The sequence below is a fragment of the Fukomys damarensis genome, unplaced genomic scaffold (assembly GCF_012274545.1).
Source record: "Fukomys damarensis isolate Sample0158 unplaced genomic scaffold, DMR_v1.0_HiC HiC_scaffold_5, whole genome shotgun sequence".
NCBI classification, from domain to species: domain Eukaryota; kingdom Metazoa; phylum Chordata; class Mammalia; order Rodentia; family Bathyergidae; genus Fukomys; species Fukomys damarensis.
This window is the reverse complement of record NW_022900917.1, coordinates 80462027-80488819: the sequence shown is the minus strand read 5'-3', so window position 1 is coordinate 80488819 and position 26793 is coordinate 80462027. Positions and strand designations below refer to the sequence as shown.

The 26793-nt window shown below is 47.7% G+C and overlaps 1 protein-coding gene across 1 annotated transcript in view; it reads left to right on the top strand.

Moving 5' to 3' along the window:
- Col22a1 (collagen type XXII alpha 1 chain) overlaps positions 1 to 26793 on the top strand; it is a 255687-nt gene that overhangs the window by 27221 nt on the left and 201673 nt on the right. Inside the window, exons 5-7 of the mRNA XM_033759289.1 lie at positions 3 to 146; positions 19452 to 19526; positions 23582 to 23693. Coding sequence (XP_033615180.1) covers positions 3 to 146; positions 19452 to 19526; positions 23582 to 23693 — 331 coding nt within the window. The remainder of the gene's footprint in view (positions 1 to 2; positions 147 to 19451; positions 19527 to 23581; positions 23694 to 26793) is intronic.

Sequence of the window (26793 nt, the reverse complement as noted above, 5' to 3'; positions counted from 1 at the left end):
CATCTTCGCGGTGGGCGTGGGCGCGGCGCTGAAGGAGGAGCTGGAGGAGATTGCTTCCGAGCCCAAGTCTGCCCACATCTTCCACGTGTCGGACTTCGATGCCATCGACAAGATCCGTGGCAAGCTGAGGCGCCGGCTGTGCGAGAGTGAGTGGCTGGGGGAGTCCTGGGGTGCTTCCTGTTGGGGCAGCCAGGCGGAGAAAGAAGGGGCCCCTGGGCAGGAGCAGGGAGCTGGCGGGCGTGGGGAAGTCTGCCCTTCCTGGGTCAGAATCGCCAGGGACCTACTGATGCCCGTGTCCAGTGGCCCAGCTGCAGTCTTGCTCCTCTCGGGACAGATGGGGGGCGGGCAGAGAAAAGGCTTGGCTTTGGAGCAAGGGCATTCTGAGTTCCCACCCCCACGTGTGAGGTGTCATCTTCCTGTCGGAGATGAGGGTGCTGAACATTTGGAGTTAGTGCTTGCAAAGCCCTGGCTGGGGTGTCTGGCATGTGATGGCTCCCAGGGAACTCCGGGAATAATCAGGCCAGCAAGTAGACAAAGAGCAGCTGTGCAGGGTGGCAGAGTGCTATGGACCTGCTGCCCTCTGTGGTAACTTGTGGCCTTTAACTTCCTTGTCTGAATCTATTCCTTGTGCCTGAGGCTGGTGGAAGGTTGGGGGCATTGGGCATAGGGCGGGCAAAGAGCTGATGGCTGGCCGGGAAGCCTGACCTGCAGTGTCCCAGAGGGTCATTGTGAGGACAGCCACCTCCCCAGGAAAGGAGGATGGAGTAGGTTTCTCCTGGTCTAGTCTGTCTCCAGTTTCTACCCCTGCCTGCTTCATTGGGTGACTTTTTTTTTGTTCATGGGTCAAAATGGCTGCTGGGCAACCAGCCCCAATGGGACTATCTGTGCTTGGACTGGTGGGCTTGGGAGCAGAGTCTCAGCCTGTCTTGCTGACTACTTCAGGGCCCTGAGCAAGCCCTGGCTGGGAAGCCCAGTGCTCATCTCATCAGGAATAAAACAACCTTAGGGATGGGGTAGGTGGAGGAAGGGGCTGGCAGGGGCAGCAGCTTGTATGTCTCAGCTGGGATGTGTCTGGCCTGCAGCTGAAGCCCAGCAGGAACAGAAACTCTTGGCTTCTTTACTACAACATGGCATCTCTCTGGGCTACCTGAAGGACATGTGCTCAGGTTGTCTATGAATTGCATGGGCTGGAGAAGGAAGAGGTGACAGGCGCCCAGGGATGCTGTAACATGGTGAGTGAAGTATAGTGAGCCTGTGTGCCTGGGGTCATAGAAGGGAGTGGATGGTCCAGGGCTTGTCGATTGCCCTTTTCAAAAAAGAAGATCCTGTGTGCCAAAGTGCAGATGCTGTTGGTATGGCATGGCCAGAGCTGGGCGGAGAATGGAATGCCAACAGGACAGCAGGAAAAAGAACATGTTGTCCCTTGACAGGAGAGGTAGAGAAATCCCAAGCAAGAACTGGATTTCAGGAGTGATCCACATTGATAACCAGGCTCATTTTACAGATGAGCTAAGTGAAACTAGACTACACTCTCATATGTGAGCAAGGCATTGACTATGGACTTAATATAAGTGACTTAATTTGTCACTCGTTACAAGCTCAGAGGACTGGTCCTAGAAAACCCTGCTCTAGCTAGTTTAGATTAGCAAATTTATTTACATACCTGATTGAAAAGACATGTCACGATGCTTCAAAGATGTAATCAGGTCTTGTTCTACACTCACCATCACTAGGTTTCTTCCCAGACAGTAATGTGCCTCAGCAGATGTGGGTACCATGTCTCTTCTTCACTATAGAGATACTCAGGGAAGGCTCTGATCAGAGAACAGGTGAGACTGTCTGTGGAAAATAACAAGTGGCCTCTTGGGCTGGGAACAGGACTGAGGGGAAAGAAAAGGTGAGAGCACAGAGCAGACACCTTCAGTACCTCATAGTACCCTGTGGGCTGCAGACCCAAGAGCCAGCCTGAAGTACAGTCACTGAATCGCTTCTCGGCCTTTTGGCTAAGATCAAGTGAAGTACAGTCACTGGATGAATGTAGGTCATGTGATTTCTCCTAACCTCATAGTGGAAACAGGTGGGATCTTTAGAGCCAAAGCCACACGATATTGCCTAACATTTGAGAGTGGAGCTAGTTACCATCCTTCTTCCTTGAAGGAAAGGACTTTGCCACACAAAGGGAAGCTGTTACCAAGAGAAAGGGAAACAGATGCCAACTAGCCCGAATGGCGTGTGTCCATCTTGATAACCTCAGGAAAAATTTGAAGATCCTTATGGATTCTCCAGATGCCTAAAGAGAAGCAGGATTTAAGTGAATGCTCAGTTGCCTGAGGGGAATCCGTTTTTGTAAATACAGCTGGGAAATGAAGAGGGTCTGGTCTATTCTGGTGGAAAACGAAGCAAAATCCCCTTACAATCACTTCAATTAGCAATGAAGCAAAACAAAATAAAAGCACTGAGAGTGACATATTGGAAACATCTGGCGAGATTAAATCAAGGAGCATCAGAGAATCCAAACAGCAGAAATCCTTTGGCACAGAGGAGGTGGTTGTGAGTGACTTTGCAGCTGATTTGAATAAGAACTATTCTGAATATGGGCTTCTTCATATGGATGATCTGGAAAATCACAGACTACAATAGGGTGTTATTTTATGTAATAATCATTCATTGCAACATATTTCATTCATTCATCCAACCATCACACATTGTACTTGCCTTTACATTAAATTTATTCCATTCAGTCAGTGTATTTAACAACCACACATTGTAGTAAACACTCATTAAATTCATTGAGTTCATGTTCTCATTCATTCATCAGCCAAACACATGGTGGTGAGTGGTTCCTCCACATTTGGGCTCACCCCAGAGGCTCAGGATAGAGTCACAGATCTGCTTGTCATTCTCTTTGTCCCTAAGAAGCTCTCGTCCACTCGAGGAGAGTGGTGGACAGTTACACTGGGATGTGGACAGTGGCTGCCACCTACCTTTAACATAAGTATTAGTTTATGTGTGTAATAGTGCCTGCCTCCACACTTACACTATAAGCTTCAGCAGGACAAAGTCCATTCTTCATTATGCCTTCATTTAGGAGTTTAAAGGAAGCCAAGGGCAGTGTCCTGACATTGAAATCTGTGCTTGCTGTTGTGTTGTGTGTTTTGGAAGTACCTATGCGTAGTTCATCCTCACACCTGCCAAATATTGAGAATAAGGATTTTCTACAAAGCTGAAAGCATACACAATAACTGAAATACTTAACCTGTCCAGATTTTGGTGATCAGAGAGAAATGGTTAGGTTGTGAAGGTTGGTACGGGTCTGGGAAAAGTAGACTGGGTGGGATAGACTGAACCTTGCAGAAGATGTTACTCTGTCAGATCCACCTCTGCTCCAGAGGAGTAGATCTGGGAGGTTTGCAGTTAACCCAGCATTTTGCAGTACAGGTTCTCACTCTGTCCTCATCCCACCTATCCCTGAGGAGGGGGTCCACATGGACATTTCATACATGGGACCCGTATGCTCCAGGCCTGTGCTGTCCAACATGTGAGACCTGCATGGGATGCTCCAAACTGAGAATTGCTGCAAGGGTGATATACACACAGGTTTTTATAGATTTAGTATAAAAAAGTCATATGTCTCATGAAGTTTATATTGATTATACATTGAATTACTAATATTCTTGGAAATTGAGTTGAATACAATAGATCTGTAAAATAAATTTATCTCATTTCTATTTATGATTTTTAATGTGCCTACTAGAAAATTTAGCAGTGCATACATGGCTCATTTCACATTTCCCTTTGGATGTTATGCCTTGGAGGGGAAATCTTGGCTGCTGCATGTGGTAGGTTTTGAAGGGGTTGGGTGGTTGTGTAAAAACAGTGGATGTAGAATTTCCAATGCTTGTCCATTAGACTTATTACTTGTATGATTTTTAACACATTACGTGATTTCCCTGATCTTTTCATTTTCCCATTTAAAAACAAGCATCCTCTCTACCTCTTCCTATCCCCTACATATAGTAGGACTGGAATGGCAAAATGGAGAGTTTGACCTTGTTGCATTTGACCTCAAGTCCTGAGCTCTTACTGTCTGTGTTACTTAGGACACATCTTTAAGTCCCAGTTTCACTAAAGTGCCCCCTCAGTCCTCAGGGGAAGTGCTCTGGTCCTCACTCCTTTGTGGTTGACGGCTCTGACAGCAGAGGGCCTATGGCATGGCAGGGAGCAGGGTACTGGTGCTTGGTATGCTTCTGGAGTCCCCTTGGAAGTGGAATGGTTGAACCCTATTCTGGGCCTTCTGTAAGCCTGGTTTATATGCAGTGGTCACTGGCTGCCTGTTGAATGAAGCTAAACATACTTGAGGTCATTGTCCCATTTTATCAGTGAAAAAGATGCAAATTTAGGAATGTAGTATCCAGGGCAACAGGAACAGGAACAGTGACCAGTGTTATTGAAGCTGCATTTCAGACATCAGAGCTCTCTAAGACCTCTCCAAGGAACTCTTCTGAGGGCTTCTATGGTGGTGCTGTGCTGTTCCTTGGCCTGTGTACCTCAAGGGAAGCACCACCTCACCATGCTACCAACTCCAGCTTCTCTGAGATTCCCAGTGGAGCAAATCTCAGCCTCAGCATCCTGCAGAGTGTGGGGTGGAGGCTGTGGACAGGCTCTGTAATTAAGAGCTCCTCCACCCTCGACTGCATGGTGGTCACAGAACAACCTTTATATAGCTTATCTGGTCACTCTAAGTGGGCCTGTGGAATGCGAGCTGGCCGCAGCTGAGGAGGCCTCCACCTACTTCTATTTTGGGGACAAGCTGTGGTGGTCCTTGCCCCACTGCCCCCACAGAGGGGCACTTGCTTGGAACATGGACCCTGGCTTTCAGCTTCCAGACTCTGGTTCAGATGTGGGTCTGGATTAGGAGAAAAAGAGGGCTCTCTTAGGCTTCTGTAATACTGTACATCTCAGGACACATGGGTCTCTGTGTGTTTGTCTGTCTCTCCTCACGATGTGTCATGGTTAGGTACATTCCTGTTCCAATCAGAGTTTTAGCCACTGGATGCTCTACTTGCAGTATGACCATGGGCCGGTGGGGGAGAGAGTCTTCACCGTTGTGAGGAGGTTAATTCTCTCATTTTACTGTTCACCTGGGCCACTGCGACTTCACCTCTCCTCCTGCTTCTCAGGACTTAGGAAACCTTCCTGCAGCCTTCTGCCCAGTTAGAGTCTCATCCATCTAGCCCACCACCTAAGACATACCTGCACTGGGAACACTTGACATTTGTCATTGATTGTCACACACGTGTGACTTTCTCACTGGAAAGATGTGAGAGTGTAAAGACCATGTGTACCTGCTGATCAATCTGTTCTTACATTCCAAGCCTGGAATCACAGCACTCTGAGAGGCTGAGGCAGGAAAATTGGAGGTTCAAACCTAGCCTAGACAACTTAGTGGCTTAGTGTGATCCTGTCTCAAAACATTTTTTTCTTGATCTGTATAGTCAAATGTGTTGTCCATTGTACCACTGGCCCTCTGCTCAACATTTTTTAAAAACACACTAGGGATATAGCATAGTGGAAAGGTCCTGGTTTCCATCCCAATAATGAAAAAAAAAATTATTTGAATGTTTTTCTGTTTGAAGTCAAAATATTTTCATTTTCATAAATAACACAATGTAGATAATTGAAAATGGACTAAATAAACATTTATAGATGTTATCTCTCAAGAGTGGATGGTTAAAAGACTGAATATATTTGGGGGCTGTTTTTTAGTGTGCATTTACTGAACCCTATTCCCTTTTGGGCATCGTTCTGAGGCATAGGGGTCACTGTGCTGTCGAAGGCATCTCTCTCATCCTGCTTTAGGGTGGCCCTCTCAGGAGAGGAGACCAGTGATAAAACATATCCCATGATGGGCAAGGTGATTTCATACAGTGGCTAAGTGCTTCGAAGCAGATAAAGTGGCCACCTCAGTGCAGTGCATGGTCTGGCGGGTAGGGTTGTTGGGAACCTCTCGGAGAGAGCACGGAGGGCAGCTTTGGGCACCTAGCAGCTACCCACACCAAGAAGGAGAGCAGTCGAGACTGCCTGGGAGCTGGGACCCTGGGAGGCAGTGCTTGTAGTGCTCAGCAGCAAAGTGTATCGTTCCCTTTGCAGGAGGCAGAGTTGAGGCTGAGATCTGTGGCTGAACTTTCCCTAGCAGGAGGTCAGGGAAGGCGGAGTCTTCTCTCAGCCGCAGGTGGGGCCGCCCATCAGCCACTATAGCCGCCATTCCCCACTGTGCCAGTGCCCAGGACAGCCTTTCAGCTTGGATGCTGGACGTCTACTCTCGGGCACTGGCTCCCTCTGAAAATGACTCAGAAAGTCATCAAAGAGGCCACAGCCCTGCTGGTACCATCTTCTCCGGTGACCACACCCTGCTGACCGTATGGCCTGTCCCAGTGTCCCCTGGCCATCTCACTGCCCATCTGGTGGGGAGACTCCGTGGTCAATGCAGGGCACTAACCATGCACAAACACAACTCGCACCCACGTACAATTCACGCCTCACACACCTCACACCCGCATGCCCCACACACAACACACATCTGTACCACGCGCCATACATGCTTCTCACTTACATAAACCTCACACCACGCAGCTCCACCACACAACCTATGTACAACATGCACTTCACACCCACGCAGAATCCTCACACACATGAGCCACATACACCACACCGCCCTCACACCCTCACGTACCTCAGATGTGTACTATACATTCTCACACCCATGCTTCACACACACCACTATACACACATACACTCACCCCACACACCCCACAACACACCTCTTGCACCCACACGCCTCACACCACACACACCACACTCCCTCACACCCATGCACCACGGTGCACGTGTGGGAACCTGTGTGTGACCACGGTGATCCACCCGGCAGTCCTTCTGGTGGACCTAGGGTCTGGGAGGACTTGACAGCCTCCGTGGAGGGTTTGGAGTGCCACGTCTGTGACTGTGGCTTGGCACTTGGGGCCACATCAGCCTCAAGAAGCCACTGGGTCTCAGCCCTGCCCTGTGCCTGGAGGTCTCTGGAAGTTCCTGCTGGGAAAATTTGTTTTGCTTCTGGTTACCACCTAGAAATCATCATCTGCTTACTTAATTCTGACTATGTGCTGGGAAATTTTATTAGATAATTTGATGAGAAACTAAAAAAAAAACCACCACATTTATTTTTAATTAATTTATATAAAAACCACCCTTTTTCAATTACTCAATGTTCAATTTATGTATTTCCCTGAAGAGAAAACCAGTCTCCCTGCCCTGTGCAGCTGGGTACAGGCCTCTTTGATGTTGACCTTGCCTGACCCGTCTCTGCCCACAGCCACAGCAGTGCGGTCAACCCAAAGGAGGCTCTGCTGCCCAGAGGGCTCTGCACTCACTTATTGTGAACGTGAACAGGAGGGTGCAACCCCCCTTTAGCTTTCATAGCAAATGGGTCTAATCTGACTTGTGGGTCCATACACCAGCATTTCTTCTGTCCTTCTTCCTTGGGCTGTTTGTGGCAATGGTTATGACAGTTATGAGTAAGACTTGCCTACTGTGAACTCTTCATGCCCCTGTGGATATGTTCCTGCAGGTTGCTTCCTAAAAGAGGTTTGTGTGGTCAAGGCACCAATGCGAGTGTTATGGGCAAGGGGCAATGGCACCAGGACAGGTCTCTAGCCCCCACCCCTTCCTCCTTGTGTACATTGGGCTGGTTATGTAGGCTCCTTCTACCTCATCTCTCCTTTTCTGCAGCTCTAAGGTAGCATGGCAATCCCTGATTTGCAGAGGGTAGGAGCACATAGTGAGTTTGTGCCAGAAAGGTGCTTGGCACCTGCTATTTTAAGCGTGTACATGGTCTTAGTCTGTACACTCACACATGATGTATGAAGATGGACCTTGGTATAGACAGTTATTAGTTACTTATGTGTGTGGGTATGTAACCAGAAAAATGATGATGTCAAAAACCTTTTACTAAGAGTAGTGTTTCTCAACCTTTATCATCATCATCATCATCATTGCAACTATAATTATTATTATATGTTATTCTCTCCCCCAAAAGGAGCCCATGAAAAACATTTTTCCCAGCTGCCCCTTCTCTGACAGGGAATGCCACACATATATCACATCTGTTTGCTTATGCAGTGGGTGGGATGCAGGTCTAGAAGGCTACAGCCCATGGTGACATCTTAGACACCCCCCTACCTCAGTACAAAAATTTGTCCCTGGGGGCAGTGGGATGCTGCCCTCTGTGAGCAGCTGGCCTAGAGCAAGGAGAGGATCCCAGGGGACCCGGGGAGCACTGGGGTTGGACCCTGTCTCGTCTCTCAGCGGCTATGGCCTGTTCGTATCAGGCTCAGCCAGTGGATGCAGGTTGGAAAGCTGAACGCAGGCTTCTCTGCTCATTTGGCCCCCGATGTTATGGTTTATATCTAGATGTTTCCCCTGAGACTCATGTTCTCACTTGTGGGGCTTTTGGGAGGTGCGTGGTACTCAACTATGGATGAGTCTACTGGTGAGTTTAGAGCTAAATGTGCTGTTGGGAGGTGAAGCCCTGTCGGAAGACGGGGGCCACTCGGGGTGTGACCTGGAAGGGTCTCCCTCCCTCCCTCCTCCCTTGGTCCCTTTCTCTGCTTCCTGTCTGCCATGACCAAGCCTCTCCCTCTGGGCCCTGCCACTGTGCTGCCTTGCCTTGAGTAGCTGACTGTAGGTGGAAACCTCTTCAAGCTGTGAGCCAAAGTAAACCTCTCTTCCTTTAAATTGTGGTTGTATTGTGTTCCATAATTAGCCGAATAAAGGGTGGAAGCTAGTCCTCTAAATCATCCCTTTGTAGAGATAGCAGCCAGACCATCTGTCCTTTCTTTAACTTACCCCCCCCCGAAATACCATTCATACCATCCTTCCAGAGTTCTCCATGTCTTTATATTACCTCTGTTATTTAATGTCTTTCTTTGAATCAACTCACCTTTTTTTAAAAACCATTTTTTTTTTTTTTTTTTTTTTTTTTTTTTTTGCAGTACTGGGATTGAACCCAGGGCCTTCACAGAGCTACTTCCTTAGCTTACTTTTATTTTGAGACAGGGCCTCACTGTGGTCCTTAAGATTCCCAAGCTGCACTTGAACTCTCAATTCTCTTGCCTTAGCCTTCCAGAGTTCTGGGATGCCAAGGATGTGCCACATGGGTGACTTTGACCTGTGACACCTTTAGGCTGTAGTTTTCCCTCTATAGTGAAGGCAGAGTGAACATAGCCCGCTTTGCGGAGCATGCATGTGAAACTTGTGCTCCCCTGTGGCTCACAGGAGACTTGCCTCATGCCTGCTCTTGTCATCACACAGTGCCGTAAAGACTGCTGGTCTAATGTCAGAGGCCCCGGAGTGGAGTCCTGGCTCTACCACCTGCCACCTGGGAGCCATGACCAGTAACCTGACCTCTCTGAGGCCTAGTTTGCTCTTTTACAAAGTGGGTATGATAGTTACCAAATCCCGTGAATAGTTAGTTGCTTGTGGCTCTTAATGTTATTATGATTGTTAGAACACTTACTGTTTTTATGACAAGTCTGTATGAAAAGAATCTGGAATAAATCAGGGAGCTTCCAATGATAGAGCTGGGCCAGAGCTCCCTGTCACAGGAGGGGAATCATAGAGAGTCTTCTAGAAGTTTATGTTCCGAGTTTTGTAAAAGGAGCTGCTGCCTGCAGGAAGGGAGGGCCTTTCCTGATCTAATGCAGCAGATGGCAAATGATAGCTGGCAGGCCCGATCCGGCCAAACACCAGTTATTATAAACTCTTCTTGAAATACTGCCCTGTCAACTGGAGAGCATGTTTGCCATGGCTGTTTTCACCCTGCAGTGGAAAGTAAGCAGAGTGGTTGGCACCCAGACTGCTGGCCTTCAAAGGCTCCTGTGTTTACTCTCTGGCCCTTTACTGAGTTTTCTGACCCCTGGTGATGTATTCAGATGGGATGACTGGGAATCTCAAGCCACTGCCAGGAGCTCCTCCTCGGTGACTCTGCATACTGTGTTTCCCAGGGGCCCTGGTCTCCTCTGGAGTGCTGAGTGGAGGGCTGGGCTTCCTGCCAAAGGGCTCCTCTTCCTTCCTGTGTCTTCATTAGCATCAAGTGCAGCCAGCTGCCTCCCTTGTTGCAGCACCTAAATACAGGTTCTCCTCTGCCTGTCATTTTTCTGGGTTAACCACTTATTCTTTAAAATCCTTGCACCCTCCCAGATCTCAGATAGGGACTCATACCTCTGGGGATTAGAAGGGGTTTTGAGCTTAGCTGTGAGTCAGCAGCCTCCCTTCACCACTGCCCAGCTGTGCCTGCCACATCACCCGGGTCCTGGTGCCATTCGAGTGGAATGCAGACTGCGAGACCGTCTCAGTTGCTGGGGTCTTGTCAGGTCTGAATATTCCAGTTCATGTAGGACTGGCTGTGGGCTTTTTGCAGAAAGTATATATGTGAACGTGTGCATGTGTATAATCTACCATAAATATATGTTTATATATAAATATGCACCTTTATAATTAAATTCGTGAAGGAATTTCACATTCCTGAGTATTTCTATTGACCCGCTCCTGACACTGTCTTAGCTAAACTTACCAGAGAGCGAGTGGGTACTCGGTGTTAAGTGGTATCTCTGGGCTTTCCAAGAAATGCATTCGATTAATTGTGGCACTTCTGATTCAAGCTCACACTTACTGGGAGGTTGGAGAAAAACAGTGGTTGAAGCTAATGGTTTATGAGACTTGGTCTGTGTCTGCTTTTTCTTTGTACTTTTAAATACACTGACTTTGGTTTTTTTGAATTTACCTAGACAAACATATACACGAACATACACACAGGCATACAAATGCAAACGCAGATATTCATATATAATCGGTGTACAAATACACTCATACACCCACTCCTAGCACACTCAGATGCACACATCAACATGGATCCACAGACATGTACTTCAAAACTTTCTACAGGCTCCTTCTGCAGCACTAGAAAGTGATGTTCAGGACAGTCAAAACCCTTCTTTCTGCCCCACACTCTGTGAGAACTTGCATGCAGTTAGAAAATAACTTTACTAAAAATCTTTGTTTGCATTTTGTGAGATACCTTCTTGCATTTTCTAGAAATCCCATCAGTCCATTTTGCTAGGTGTGACCGACGCACAGATGGGATGTCTGCCCATTCATTTATGAAAGGTTCTGATGTACCTCCTCCTGACCAACAGCTGCGAGCATGAGAAGCCAAAGGGGGTGCAGTGGTGAGGAGATGGCAGGCAGGTAGGGTACTTATGATCCCTGCAAAGGCAGGGTCTGCACCCCTTAGCAGCTGCTCAGTGTCTGTTTTCTACTGTGGATGTCGTTTGTCTTGAATGCTCCAAAGCTGGGGAATAGCCTGTGAGTGCGAGGCTCCCAGGCTGTGCAGGTGGAGGGACAGTCTGATTGCAGACCTGGGTGCCTTTGTTCACCTGCTCTCCTCTTCGGAGCTGACTGACTGAATACAGCCAGATCTGTGCCTGATCAGATGGGGTCCTCACCCCTGAGTAGACTGCAGCAATAGCACAAAAGGAGCCCTGGAGATGGTACACATTGGTATTCACAAGTTACAGACCACATCCCAAAGTGTCCTTGGAAATGTGTTCTGTCCTCCTAACCTGACAAATATATCCATGTGACAGCTTAAAAGCAAGCTTGAATTTAGATGCTTTTGAATCCTACAAGTGATATACAAGGACATGTTGGCAAGGAGAATCACAAGTTGGCCTCAGCCCTTGCCTACCTCTGGCCTCCTTCTTTCACAGTTCTGCTTGATCTTATACCAGCAAGGAGCTCTGAGGTACAAGATCAGGCTCCGTTCATACCTCCCAAACAGCCTAAACTTGGGAGGACACATGGGTACTGACACTGAGCCTTTGGGAGTGGGCATAAGTCCCTGGAGCAACGTCTAGAAGAGGAACATGGTGAGTGAGTGTGGTTCCTGGCTCCTCCCACTCTTCCTTCTCCTCCTCTTCCCCTCTTCCTCCTCCTCCTTAGGCTGGAGTGAAATTGTAAGAGGTCTAAAGGAAGACCCCGGGAACATCCAGATTCAAAGGTGGCATTACCTATCAACAAAACTAGGTGAAAGAACACTTTCTCCAGTCCAGTAGGCCTCACTTGTAACCCCCCGCCCCACCATTCGTTACTAGCAGTGTAGATTCAAGCAAAAGACTCAACCTTGGTTTCTGTGTTTGGAGGAAGAGAAATCTTAATGAGATTTGAGAAGACCGCATCCGCAGAGCATATATATCCCAAGTGAGCCTGGGCCTCATCCCTACTGCCTCCTACATCCCTGCTTCAGAAGGGGTAGACAGATCCTAAGGGGACCGCAGGTGGGTCAGATGGAACTGCACTGTGGGTCAAAGCGTGTGCCTGACCCCTCTCCTGTCTTCACCTCTCCTTCTTTGCTGTCTCCATGCAGAAATTTACCCCTAAGAGCTGAGGGCAAGTTTTTCAGCATTGTTTCTTTGCACATCAGAACTCTGATAAAATGGGCTGTAGAGATTTCAGTGCACTCACGCCAGGCCTGGCCCGAGCACTGGAGAAAGGTATTCTTGGGGTCAGGAGAGACTGGCCTGGTCTGGGGTGAGCTTCTTGCCCCTTGCATCTTTTAGATCTGACAGGAAGGGGCAAAAGGGCCTCACAGGGAACTCTGGCTGTTGCAGAGTCAGATGCATAGTCATCTTGTGAACACAGCACTTTGTCTCCAGACAGGCAGTGAGGCCTAGGCAGAGGGAGGTCTAAGGCACTGTGCTTCAGAGGTTCTACTGATGGGAAACTGCAGATGGCCCCAACTATTTATAAACAGAGAAAGGGGGAGCCAGCAGTTCTGTGGTGAGGACCTTTAGAAGTTTAGCTGGGCTAGTGGAGGATTTTATTTATTTATTTTTTTAAACATCTTAATTACTGTGGCCTGGCACTTTATACCAAAGTTGAAGGATGTGTACTAGCAGACTTGGGTTTGGTTCTTGGGTTTGACTTTACTGCCTTTACTTATTAGTCTCTGGTGCTTTGTTTCAGTATGTGTGCATTGGGGCAACAGTCTCACTTTCTGCTGTGAAGATTAAATTTGTTCAGCTATGAAAAGCGTTCAGAGAGGTGCCTGACACAATAAACACTGCGTATCTGACTACTGCAGCCCTTATCTGATGCCTAGGTTTCCTGAAGGAGTTCACCCATGAGCTCTCTCAGTTTTCACGCCTGAAATAATAGGCAAGATAAAACAAAACAGAACCCAAACCCAAACCAAGGCAAAATCCCTTAAAGCTCTGCTACAAGCCTTGTATTCATTGATTAGGAAATATTGACTGTATGCTTCCTATGAGCCACACATGCTAACTGAAGGTCACAGGAGTGCTGGGTTTACATGATAAACAAACCAATGACAAAGTTATCACTTAAAATTATAGGTGGAAATCACAGCAGGAAGTTATAATAAGTGCTCTTTGGGGCATAAACAAGGGAGGGTGAGTCGGAAAAAAAGAAGGAAGGGTTCTTCTCAGGTCAGGTGGTCAGTGAGACCTCCGAGGCCATAGCAGGAAAGGGCAGGGAAGCTCTTTTGTGGAAAGTGCTGGGATTTAGCCTCCTCCTCAGCGCCTGGAGTTGGTGGAGGAAATAGAAGAAGAGGGAGTGGAGTGTGGACAAGGGCCAGCGTCCACAGGGCCTTGAGGCTTGCAAAGACATTGGTTTGATTCTGAGCTGAACACAAGCCAGGGAGACTGTTTTGTTTTGTCCTGGTGAATGATAGGAAACATTCAGGTAAGGAGTCCAGCCTTAAGTGAGGAACTTGGTGACTTCTCACCAGCTAGTTGTTCCCTTCTGCCTCACCGGAGGGACCAAGTGGGATCTGTTTTACTCAGATCCAACACATTTTCCTGCCAGCTAGTGGTCTTTCTGTGGCCTGAGGTCCAAACCTTGTCATTTCCCCTCTGCTTTTGCCACTTCAGCTGCAGGGTGGCTCCATCTCTTCATAGAACAAGCTCCTTCCAGCCTCAGGCTTTGCATGTGCTGGCCCTTCAGCCCATTTTGCTCTTCCCTGGACACAGCTCTCAGCTCAGACATTGCTCACCTCTAAGGGCTTGCTGGACCAGCTTATCCAGTGTCCATCACATGGTGGCACGTAAGCATCAGATAGAAGGACTGTCTTACCTGTGTGTTCCTTGATCTGGGGTAGATGTACTGGACATTTGGGAAATGTGTGTTGACTAAAGGAAGGAAGATGGGTAGATGATGCTAGATGTTGTGCCTAGAACTTCCCCTCCACTGTTTCATTTACACTTTAGGACAGCCCCAGATGGGGGAAAACACTAACTTCTACGCCTCCTTCTAAATTTGGAGGTACACAGGGCAGCTGGCATAGAAGAAGTGAGGCTCTATGAGCCCAAGGCTTCCTCCTGGCAGCCTTGAGAGCCTGTTCTCCCTTTGCTTGGCCCTTGTTGGCATTTTCTAATCCAGAAAGCAGCCTAGACTCCTACTGGGGGAGCAGCAGTGTACTTCCCCCCAGGTCATCCCTTCTTGCTAATTCCTTTCCTTCTCTAATATCAAGGCCAAACTACATCCTCAGCTCCCATTAGGAAGGGCCTGGTTGTCAGAGCCACTTAAGTCCCCCATATTGCACCTGCTTTTTCTGAGACTGTGGCCAAGAAGTGGAGAATTGGACAGGTGATCAGTGCTTAGAGCTGTCAGCTCGTCCAGGTGGATGGTTCTTCTTAGCACTGTTTTATCTGCCTAACATTCTGGCATGCAGCCTCTAAAATGTAAACATTCCTCAAAGCACTTGAAATCCTTGCCATGCCTTTCTCTCTTTCAAAAGACCTGTGGGAAGTAGATGGCCTAGCGAGAAGCTTGCAGCTTCTGCAGAGGCATCTGGGGCCCATGCACTTTAACATAAAAGAGGGAGGCAGACTAGGAGCATCCAGGAAGTAATTTCCAGACAGGAAGTAGAGGTGGAAATGGGTGGAAAAACTCAGTGTCTGGACCTTTTCACATTTTCATCTTCTCACAGGACATATTCTGTGATTATTAACACATCACACCACCCCACTCTACCAAATAGGAATTGTTCTTATTCACTTTGATGTGCAGATAAAAGTATCTTCCTTGTACCATTGTGCAGAGGATTGAATGAGTATGTGTACATGATTCTGAGACTGTGTAGTCACTCAGCGATGGTTTGGCTGTTGTTACACCACACTCTACGTATTTTCTATGGCCAAAATTGTGTGGACAGCAGTTGAGAGCTCAGATGCCTAAGCCTGAGTCCGTAGGCTCTGTTTCTGTCCCTGCCATATGCTAGCTGTGTGATGGTAGACACATTATTTCCCTCCTCTGAGCTTCATCTTCCCATGCATAAGCCGACAAATCCTGTGGGTGCAGAGTAAGTGAGGAGGACTCTTGCACAAGTCAGGATTTTTCAAAGGCAGACTGGCAAATGCTTCAGTCAGTAGCAGGCTGACCAGCTGCCAGGACAGGCTTTGAGGGAGGACTTGAGTCCCCATTGGATGAGTGACCCTGGGCCTCAGAGAAGCTGTCCCAGAACAAGGGCCAGATGTTGGAGACTTTGTGTTGAATTACTGCCCACTAGCTCTGTGGCCTTGGACAGTGTACTGACTAAAGATTTCTGTTCCTGTAAATGAGATCGCCTACCCAGTAAGGCGGTAGCATGGGTTCAATTAAATATGTTTCTAAGTGTCGCATGCTTACAGCAGTGCCTGGTGACAGCAGGCCATCTCCCAGTGCCTTCTTGTCCTCAGATATCTATGCTCCCCAGCAGAGCAGTGAAGAGGCCCAGATATAATCCGTACAGTTAGCTCCATGCAGTACACGGACATGTGGCCACTCAGTCTCAGGAGCCATCAGAAATATCGTCTTCATTCACATTGTCCCTGGGGCCCTTGTGCCTGGCACGGTGTCTGCCACATCTCTAAAGTGAGGATGTATGGACAGTTCCTTGCTGGCCTCTGAGCGTCAGAAGGAGAGCTATGCATTCAATGGTGTCTGATTCTTAGTTCCCCCCTCCTCCTTTCCCCCACCTGGAATGCCGTTGTCTCTCTGTGGTCCACTGCACTCAGCAGTGGCTGCTTCCTGACTGGTCTCCAGGGGCATTGTTCCCTGTCCTCTACTGGTTTTCCTGACTTTCTGACTGGGTTCTGTCAACTCAACTCCTAGATTCTAATTCAGATAGGCATTTGTTCAGCTGCAAACACTGCTCCTGCCTGATGAGTTCCTTAGCTTGTCCTAGGCATTGGTTTTTAACATCTGTGCAATAGGAAGACCATCTGCTTGTTAGATGGAGGTAGAGGGTCAAATTCCAGGTCAGGGTACTGGCACTCAATGGGTACATGGTAACTATCTGCATCCTTTCCTCCCAGATGGAAAAGCCCCTGGGCGAGAGCACAGATTGGCATAATTTTGTGTTCTCCACACAAATCCGTGGCTGTGTGAACAAAGCAGAGAATGCCAGAGACCATCTTGTGCAAACCCTTCCTATGCCCTGATATGCAAACACACACTCCCCTTTTGCATCTGGTAAGCTGAGGACAGATTCATATTTTTCTAGAAAGATGAAAGTGAGGGCCGGGGATTTCACTCAGTCATTCCACTGCCTGCTTCGCAAGTGCAAGGACCCGAGTTCGACCCCAGTACCAAAACAAAAAAGATGGAAGTAAATGCCTGGGATTTCCCTTTGGAGCAGCAGCTCCAATCAACCAGCAGCTTTGGATGAACAAAGTTGGAGCACCTAGTGTGTTGAAAGAGGCAGCTGTGTTCTCTCCAGAACTCTGGGGCATTTGTTTCTGTTACCTAAAGAGTGGAGAAAAGTGAATGTCCACAAGTAAATAATCTGTTTTGAATCCTCCCCAAGGTTGGTGAAGAGGTCCCTGGAGTGGAATTTAGAGTTAAAAGAAGCAGATTCAGCAAGCCAGTTTATTAAATGTCACGCACGCTACATGCTAAGTGAAGGTGTTTTCTTTTACTGAGGATGCTGTACTCCCAGGGAAGGAAGAACAGCCAGCTCAGTGAAGACAAATGAGATTTGGGTCAAGTAGGACCTAATGGCACAACATACCAAATAATGACCCCAGTGTTGGTTCATCAGCTCTGGGACCCCAGGCCCCTGAGGAGGGTTCCTCACCTAGGCTGAGATGGGTGGGCCTTGTGCCTGAAGTCCTTGAAAGCTGAGCAGAGTCTAAGATCCAAGAGAAAGTGTCTTCTACTGAGAGGGCAAAAAAGTGTTATATATCTATGATGCTTTTTGCCCTTACTTGTTTGGAATCTGTCACTACAGTCAGCTCACAAGTGGCCTGAAGGCAGGGACATTGTGACAGTGTGTTTCCATTTCTGTGTCCCTAGAATGAAATCCATGCCTAGAACTTGTCTGAAGCACAGTAAAATATTTCAGTTTGAATAAATGAGTGAATGTGGAAATAAACAGACACATTATCCAAGATGCAGAGGTATCTTGGTCACCAGAAATTGGAGGATAGCTGAAAGGAGCTTGGGTGCTGACCCCACCCTTCTGCCAAGCAGATAAGCCCAAGGGCCCTGACCCTTCTGTGGGAAGCCTGGCTGAGCAGGTATTTTGGGAGCTGTTTTCCCTGACTTAACAAAGTGAGCTATAAATCATCTTTTGAACCCTTGAATGTCTGCGGCTCAGAAGGGACTTTGCAGTTGTTTTGAGAATGTTTCTCTAAAGCAGTTTGGCAAGTTCTATGTTCTTTAAGGAGTCTACCTGTCTTTTCTCTGTGGTATTCACATTGGCCTTGACATCTGGTCGGAGAAGTGGGTCCACCCCTGGGATGTCTGCAGATGTGACTCAGTGGTGCAGCCTTCTCTGATCTCCAGCTGTCAGTCACCTGAGATTTGGTCACTGTCTTGAATAGGACCCTCCTAGCCATCTCCTCCTTACATTTTAAACTCAGATGAATGACAGGCAGTGTGCAGGCAGACTGCCAGGGTTAGAGCCATTGATCCTTACCCCACAGCTGCCGCGGTCCAGGGTGGAGCTGTCTAAATATTGCCCAGGTCCTGCATCCTCTCTCAAATTTCACACTAGATGGACAGCTTGACGCTGTTTCCAAAATAGCCCCGCCATGGGCTTGTCAGACCTGCTGATGGCTTTTTAGATAAGCACTACAAATACCACTTCCTAAATCAGGAACAATCTTATTTTTTCCCCCACACTACTGATAGGTTAAGGGTGGCCCTGTGGTCCCATGCTGAAGTGTTTATGCCCCTAGATAGGGGAAAAGGCTCTTCTCATGTGGAATTGATGGAATGAATGGTGAGATCACCCAGCAATACTTTGTGAGGAAAACAATCATGGAGGAGACCCACATTGCTTCCTGGCCAGGTGAGGCTACCAGCCAGACTCACTAGCTGCCTTGAGGACCAGGTTCAAGAAAGGGCATCCTTAGCCCAGTCCCAGGCTCTTATGGGCTTGACCTTGTCTACCCCTCGGGCAGCCCTGCCATAGGTTTGTGTTTGAGATATCCACAGAGGTGGTCACATGGAGACGAACTCAGGGACCCCTCCCTGCCACTGCCATTTGCCTGTCAGTCCTCGAGCCAATGTGTGGATCCAGCATTTTGAAATTCAGAGCCAGGGCTCATTCATTTTCAGATATTTAGACCAAAACAGTTCTATTTCTTCTTAAAAGTAACAATGCATGGATGTTTTAAGATAAGACACTTTGACATAGTAGCATTTCAGTTACTTTTTCATTGCTGGGACAAAATACTGACTTCCTGTATCTAGGCCCACGAACATTTCAGCAGAGGACCACAGGCCACCTTTAATCTATTAGAAGAGAGGAGTCAGGTATTTTGTTACAAGTTAAAGGAGCGAAGTTTGATTTTAGCTCACTGTTTGTAGAAGTTTTAGTCTCGAGTCAGCTGGCTCCAAGGCAGAGTGGCATGGCAGACAGTAGAGTGTGCCATCAAGGGAGAAAGACAGATAGTACGTATGCACTTCCAGGGCACACCTCAGTGACCCACCTCTTCCCACCAGGATTTACCTCCCAACATCACGCCCAGCTGGAAACCCACTTGTGCCTTGAGTCCTTCAGTAACTGCCCATGTCTGGCACTTACTGCACTATATTGCAAATGTTGGTTTTCAAGTCTGGCTCCTTCTAGTGGATGAGGCTATGTGTCCTTTGGAGATGAGTTCCAAACACCTTGTTCCTATTTTACCCAAGAATAGAGCAAAATATTTGCAGAGTCGATGTAAAACAAGGACAGCAGTAAACAAAAGCGTTAGCACAAGCAGAGATGCCAGCTCGGGCACTGGCCCCCTCTGGTGCTGGAGGTGTGGTGGGCTCCATTTGCTGTCACATTTCCCAGGGTGGCCATGGACCATGTTTTCTCAACAGCTTCTGTTTCCTCTTGCTTTTCTCAGATGTGCTCTGCCCAAGTGTCCGTGTGGAAGGAGATCGCTTTCAGCATACCAACGGAGGAACCAAGGAAATCACGGGTAGGAGACACCACCTATTTGTACTTTGGGGGATTTTCTGGAACTGTGTGACCCTCATCAATTTAGGGGTGGCCTCCTGACCACCCTTCTCATCATTCTCCAACACCCTGATAGTGCAGGTCATCAGTAAAGAATGGTAGAGAACATTCACTGCCATCCATTTGGTGGGCTGTGGATGTCCTATAATGTTACTAAGTAGTGCACCAGAATGAAAGCATCTATGAAAGGGATGGTGAGAGAAGAAGCAAAATATTGGCAAAAGCAGCAAAAAAATAAAATAAAATAAAATAAAAAGTGAATAAATACAGGCATTTGGGAGCAAAGGGGAGAGCGAATCCAAGGCAGGATAGAGTCATATGGCAGCTGAGCCTGTGGCAGAGAGAGATGCCACAGCAATGCTGCAAATGCTGTCCATGAATATGGTAGAGAGGAGGGAAGGGCGGTCTATTGGGTAGCTGAGTTTGTGTCCCCAGCAGCCTGATGGTGCTGGCATTGATTAGTCTTCCCTGTGGCCAGACTTGCTGCTAAGCAATTTGACTGTATGAACTCAGGGCAGTTTCTTCTCCTCCCATGCTCAGGATATCACCACTGTTCTTCTCACTGACCCCTGCTGGTCAGGGTTCTTCTCTGCCTCCTGCATCCTCTCAGGTCCAGTCCTGCCCACATACTTGGCACCTGTTCCAGCCCATGAGCCCCACCAGGTCAGGATGAGGTGCTGGGCACGCACAGCTGCTGCCTTGCCTTGCACCCTGGAGACCCTGCCGTGTCGGCGTGACCCAGAGACTTAGGGGTGCTGGCATCTGGACCTTGGAACCTCAGTTTTCTAGAATGGTAGAAAGTTGTCATGCCTGTGTGTACAGCGGACAGAAAGTGCCGGGGAGCTGACACTCTGGGGAGTGGCCCACAGCCAGAGGCTTGGTGTGGAAGCCCCCAGCTCCACTGATCCAGGAGGAGTTATTCTCAGGTCCACATGATAGCTCATCTCCCAGGATTTCTTAAAACATGGGTAAAGTGACCCTTGTCATTAGAAGTTAGTGTGTTTTCCCACTTGAGAGGCGAAGGAGCAATGGAGAGAGGAGAGCGGGGTAGAGCTCTGCGTATCTCTATTCCTTTCAAAGTTGGAAAAGAGAGGCATTTTCTGTCCTTACTCCTTCTCCATGGATGGCAGAGTTTGTAGAAACCAAAGTTGATCTCCCTTTGGTGCTGCCATGTGAATCAAGGGCACTCTGCCTCTCATCTGCAATGCAGTAGCATCCCTGTAACCAGTGTGTCACCTTCTTATACTACCCTGTTCTCTCCCACACATCAACAAAGCTAACACTCAGGTCTTTTGGCTCTCCGAATACTGTGTTTCTTAGCTCTTCCTGAAGGATTCTGTCTCTTTGGTTCTAGCATAGTCTCGAGGCACTTGGATTGTTTACTGGTCCAGAAAAGTGGAGTCCTGCCCTTGACTGATAGCCTTTCCTCTGCTTAGTGTTTCCATTCACACTTTATCCTCACAGTGAGCTCCTTTTCATCCTTCAAAGCCCAACTGAACAGTCACTTATATGAAATCATTTCAGGCCCCAATAGGGCCACTAACCACTCTTTTAACATTTCATCCTATCCTGGGAACTCCAGTCAGAAGGTATAGTTATTTGCTTCCGTTTCGACTTCTCTAGGAAGCATATGAGCTGTTTGAGAGCAGGGCCTGTTTCACTTTGCAATTCTTCTGTGTGCCCTAAGGGCATAGAGCAGTACCTGGCACTTGGAAGGAGTTCAGTAAATCTGTGCTGAATGAATGAATAGGTGCAGGATTGAAATGAGTGAAAGGAGGAAGTCTCATGTAAAATGTGAATGGGCAAATGGGAGGTTGGGGAAAGGTGGATGAGAGGGTGGGAAGGAAGAATGGAAGGAAACAAGGGAGGAAGGAGGAAGGATAAAAGGAAGGCAGATGGACAAATGAGTCAGCTTGTAGTTTAGAATGAGTCAAAAGCTTCCCTGCCGTTCTGTAGGCTGAAGAGCAGCAAGCACTCCATTTGTTTTACTTAGCAGTAATTGATTCTTGTTGGGAAGGATCAGAAAGACTGCATTCATGCATGTGTATGCATGTGTTCAGGCATACGTCTCAGCGTTTAACTGCACATGTGTATGTCTGTGAATATGAAGAACTTTGCACAGATATTCTAGTCCATGGCATACGAGGAGAATCCTGCTGAAAAGCCAGCTTGGTGATTGGATAGAACTAGGACCCTCTGTAATGAGTTCTCCTGTGTCCATGGAGTCCTGAAGCCTCCTCCTCTCTATGGAAGCTCCCAGGGGGTTCAGTGCCACTGCCATGTGGGCCTCCTTCACCATGCAGAGCAGATGCCCTGTTTGCACAGCGCTGTATGCACAGAGAACCTGCTCTGTCTGCTGTCTAGTCTCATAACTGTTGGCCCATGACACACAAGTCCCATGGCTCAGGTACCACTGACACCGAGAGTGGTTCCAGCCCTCACCCAGCTTCCGTCCACCCTACTGAGAGCTTTTCGGGGGCCCCAGGCTCCAGAGTCACAGGCTCACAAGTCAGCTCCACATCACACTGTCAGCCTTCAGGATGGGGCTATCCACAGGGCCTCTGAGGACCTGGTCTGCAGGCCCCCCTCAGCCCTCTGGACTCACTCAGCCCACACAACTTTGAAAAAGCAGTTGAGATGGGGAAGTGGCAGAATTGGTACTGGTGGTGAACAGTTCCTAGCAACAGACTGGCTTTCTGTGTTTCCTGCCACCTGTTGCAGGATTCACAACAGTATTCAGCCTGGCATATATGCTTGGCTGCCCTGTCCTTTAGGCATTTGTACCCTCTTTATACAAACAATGACTTCTACAGACACATATGTGACAGCATTATTAAACCCTGTCCCTTCCCTTACCATGTGCCCAGGGCCAAAGCCCATGACCAGCCCATTGCCTTTTCATTATAGTGACTCTCAGGTCCTCTTTTATGACAAAGCACAACAAAATATAAATGCCTCTCATTAATGCAGGGTCAGGAAGATGGTCTTCTTCCCGCTGATGTTTATTACTTTCTCAGTGATGTTTGAAGTTATGCTACTTCAAAGCTGCCAAATCATAATCCAGGCAAAATCCAGATGAAAGGCAAAACTGTGGATACAGGAAGGGAAGCCCTAAATTGAGGTTTACCTGCAGAGCCAGAGCACTGTTTGAGCTTCTGGAACACCAAGGTCCCCATGCAGGAGACAGTGAGGATACCTGCCAAGTGCCTTGTGCTTGACTGTATCCAGGATGCTCTCAGTGCTCCTGTTCCGGTGGGAAAGGCAGCCCTTTGCCTAGAAGAGAGAGGAATTGAGGTTGTGTGCTTCATGCCTGTCATTTGTTTTCTCCCTGGATTTATAAGAGCTGATCACAAAATTATGTGTGTCTAAATAAAAAAAAAAAACTACAGTAAAAGCCATCAATGCCCCTCAAAATACTCCCTTCACTTGGCGATACTTATCCCATTGTTCTTGCCACTTTCTGAAGCAGTTCCGCAGGTCCTCTTTCATGAGTGTCTTAATGAGGTTTGGTCACAAATATTGTGAATGCTTCTGCCAAGTTCCATCCAATCGAAAGGCAGGCCCATAGCAACCTTATGGTGAGTCCTCAGCCACCTTATTTACCAGATCTGGCACTGTGCAACTTCTGGCTTTTCCCCAGAGTCAGAGTGACCGTGAAAGGTAAATGTTTTGAATTGATTCAGGACATCTAGGTCATCAAAACACCTCAAGTAAAGACACTCACAAACAAGACCTTCCAGAGTTGCTTCAGAAAGTGGCAAGAAGGATAGGCTAAGTGCACCTGAAGTATTTGAGAGAGATTGATAGCAACATGTCTCTTACTGTAATAACTTTTAATATCCAAACATTCACTGTGTGCATCCATCCCACCTTGTAAATTTGAACTGCCCCATCACATGTGCGGCCCCTGGGACAGGTACAAGGAAGCTGCCTTGCAGAAGGAACTTGGCTGTTCCTTTGCCTCTCCTGCATACTCTTCCTCTGCCAGACTCACTTCTACCTCTTCTCTTTGCACAGGTTTTGACCTGATGGATCTGTTCAGTGTGAAGGAAATCCTGGGGAAGAGAGAGAATGGAGCCCAGAGTTCCTATGTGAGGATGGGATCCTTTCCTGTGGTGCAGAGGACTGAGTGAGTGGTCAATTCTTTTGTAGGCCCACTCTGAATGCCTTGGGACGATGCAGGAAAGGACCGACCAGCCACAGCTGCATAGTCTGCATAGAGCTGGCCTGTACCCCACTGAGCAGTGCCTGGAATGTCACAGTGAGGGAAAGCAACTCAGCCACTGACTGGGGATTTGATCTGTTTCTATACCCTTCTAGTACCACTGGCTTTAATGATACACTCATCTTTCCATACACACTTGGCATTAACGTTCATTCACACATGTGCTTTTCTATCACTCCTTTGTATAACAGCCATGTGTGCTCACAGGTACATAGCACCTATTGGAGACTGGGCACTGCACTTCCTAGAATCAGGTTGTGGCTTTGGCTAACGGAGACTGAGATTTGGAGTTGACTGGGGGCCTGATCTGATCATGTTACTTATGCTTCAGTTTTCTCCTGTTTTCCACTTGCAGAGGATGTTTTGCCTTGCACCTTAGTTCAGAGGATATGCTGTAAAGATTTTCCAATGTCTGCTACCCACTGGGTCTCCAGTCAAGGGCTAAGGAACTGAAGCAAATGCTCTGCTTTCCTTGTCACAGACAGATTAGCTGAAAATAAAATGGATACTGTGTCATGCCACCTCTGCTCCATCTTAAAATTCTTGAATTGCTTCCAGAATGAGAAGGCTCCAGGTGTGCTCTGGCCTCTCGGCTGTGTGGTCTCCTGGCTTATCCCCAGGACTCCCTCATCCACCTCCTCTGTGGTTCTAGATCCCTCTCTCTACCTGGGGTACCTCTGCTGTTCCTGCAGCATACAGTCCCATCATTATGCTATCCAGGTCACTGTCCCTGGACTCCCAGTCCAAGCCAGGCCTCCCCTCTGCCCACTGTTTTCACAGCATGTCTTCCTGTGCACATCAGCACCCATGGAGTGCCTGTGCAGTGAGTCCTTTGAGACAGAGACCCTGTGTAGTGAGAATCTCCAGAGGGAGCTGAGTCTTGGTCCCAGCAGGGAACTCACTGCCCTTTGCTGAGTGAGTGAGTCAGTGAGGCTCAGTGAATGAAAGTGCTCTGTCAGATTCCAGTGGGCTAAACTGGGCCTTGAGCACCAGGTCACAGAGTTTGGATTCTTGCCTGTGTGCAATCACTTACCTTGGGGAGCACCTTCAGAGTGCCAGTCCCGCAGCAGGCTCTGTGTGACACCCTAAGGTTGTCTTGTCCTTGGCTCACAGCCTGCATTCTGCGATTGAGATTTTGCTAGAAGGAAAGGAGGCAAGTTCCTTGCTCTCTGAGCCTTGTTTGCTCACCTGTGACATGCAGGCAGTGATAGTGATGACTGTCAGTTGGCTTCACAGACACTGAGGACTGGTCTCTCTATGACTATGCACAGATGCAGGCAATGCTGTTGTCACCTTTCCTCTGAGGGTTCCTGGGGATAAGCAGGGTTCAGCCTGCAGTCTCACTTCACTCGCCTTTTAATTCACCAGCCATATTGCTGATACTCAAACAAGTGCACACAAATCCTACATGACTTCATCTGAAAGGAAAATGCAGAGAAAGGATAGAACAAAGCAGAGAGAATGCAGACAATGCCTGATATGAGGGGCAGGGCCTAACCTACGGCCTCTGCTGTTCGCTAGCAGTGCCTCTTTCCCTTGAGACGCACGGATCAAAGGCACAATTACCCTAGCACTGCTGTGTGGAGCAGAGGGTTGGACCCAGCTCTGGGAGATGAATTTGGACTCATGAGCTGCTGACAGTTATCCTTGGGAAGGACTGCCATATGGCTTCATACTCATTTAATGGCAGAACTCCAGGATGAAATCAAACTGATAAAGCTCTGACATTTCAAGAAAGAACAGTTTCCCTTTCATTGCTAATGCATTGAAACTTATACACAGATGCATATGCTTAAGGTAATTTGCAGGGTAGTTTTCTTCATAATTGAAAAGGGATGTCACTTTGAATGTTGACGTTTTTCTCAATTGTTCAGCATATCAAAGGCATTTTACACAAATCACTATAACACTGTCTCACTATAACACAGTGATGTGGACAATGCAGGCACTATTCTCACTGAGCTGGTACACGTTTGAGACTCTGAGTGAGACAGCAGTTTATCCAAAATGTCCCTATTTGTAGGAAGTAGAGGTTGGCCTCAAACTCAGGTCCTCTAAATCCAAATCCTTTGTCCTTTGCACTGTAGTCTTGTAATTTGCTTCATTATTTTGAGAAAGGATCAGAACAGATATTATCTCTTTTAATATCTGGATTAAAATTACATTTGGATTAAAATTACATTTTCTTAGGTATATGCACATATTACATAAATCTTATAGGACATACAGATGTGCATGTCTATGGATGTATCTCAAAAATATAAGAAGAAACTATGTTCAGAAAGAAAATAGTAGCACAGTTGAACTCACTCAGGAAATAAAAAGATGAAGTGAAATACCTCTCTGTGGTTACCAAGCTGAGTCTGTGGATGGAGGTGGGGTTGTCCTCTCATGTGGGCAGTGGCCCGCCTGTCCCTGAATTCTGAAGGAAGCCCAAGGACTGTGTGTGTGATGGCCCTGATTCCTCTGCTTGGATGTGATCCTGTGTGAAATTCCAGCTTAGAGCATGACCTGAGGGCCACTTCTATCTGGATCTGTGAGCTAAGAATCACAGGAGATAGGTCTTTGCCCACAGGTTCTATAGCCAGAAGAAGGGTCCCTAAGGACATGCAAATCTAAGAATCAGGAATCCAGATACCTTCCCACTTCCCTTCATGGCTGTCTAGCCAGACAGATTCCACCTCCTCCAAGGGAGAGAAATCTGTGCCCTGTATGTCCCCAGATGCAAGTCATCTGCCCCAGTACAGTATTCAGCTCCATCATGGCCAAGTTCTGCAGAATGAATGAAAGTCCAGTCAGCCACTGGCTGAGGAAACAGCTGTGAAAACCAGGCCCTCTGAGTGTGACCCTCCGCAAGTTGCCAGGAGTCAACTCCTTACAGTCTGGGTTCCGGCCCCTGTATCAAGAGGATCAGAACAACTCTTCACAAGTTATTTCCAGGAAGAAATGAGATATATGTGAAATTGTAGTTTCCAGGTTGAATTAGGCCTCAACAAAGTTATTT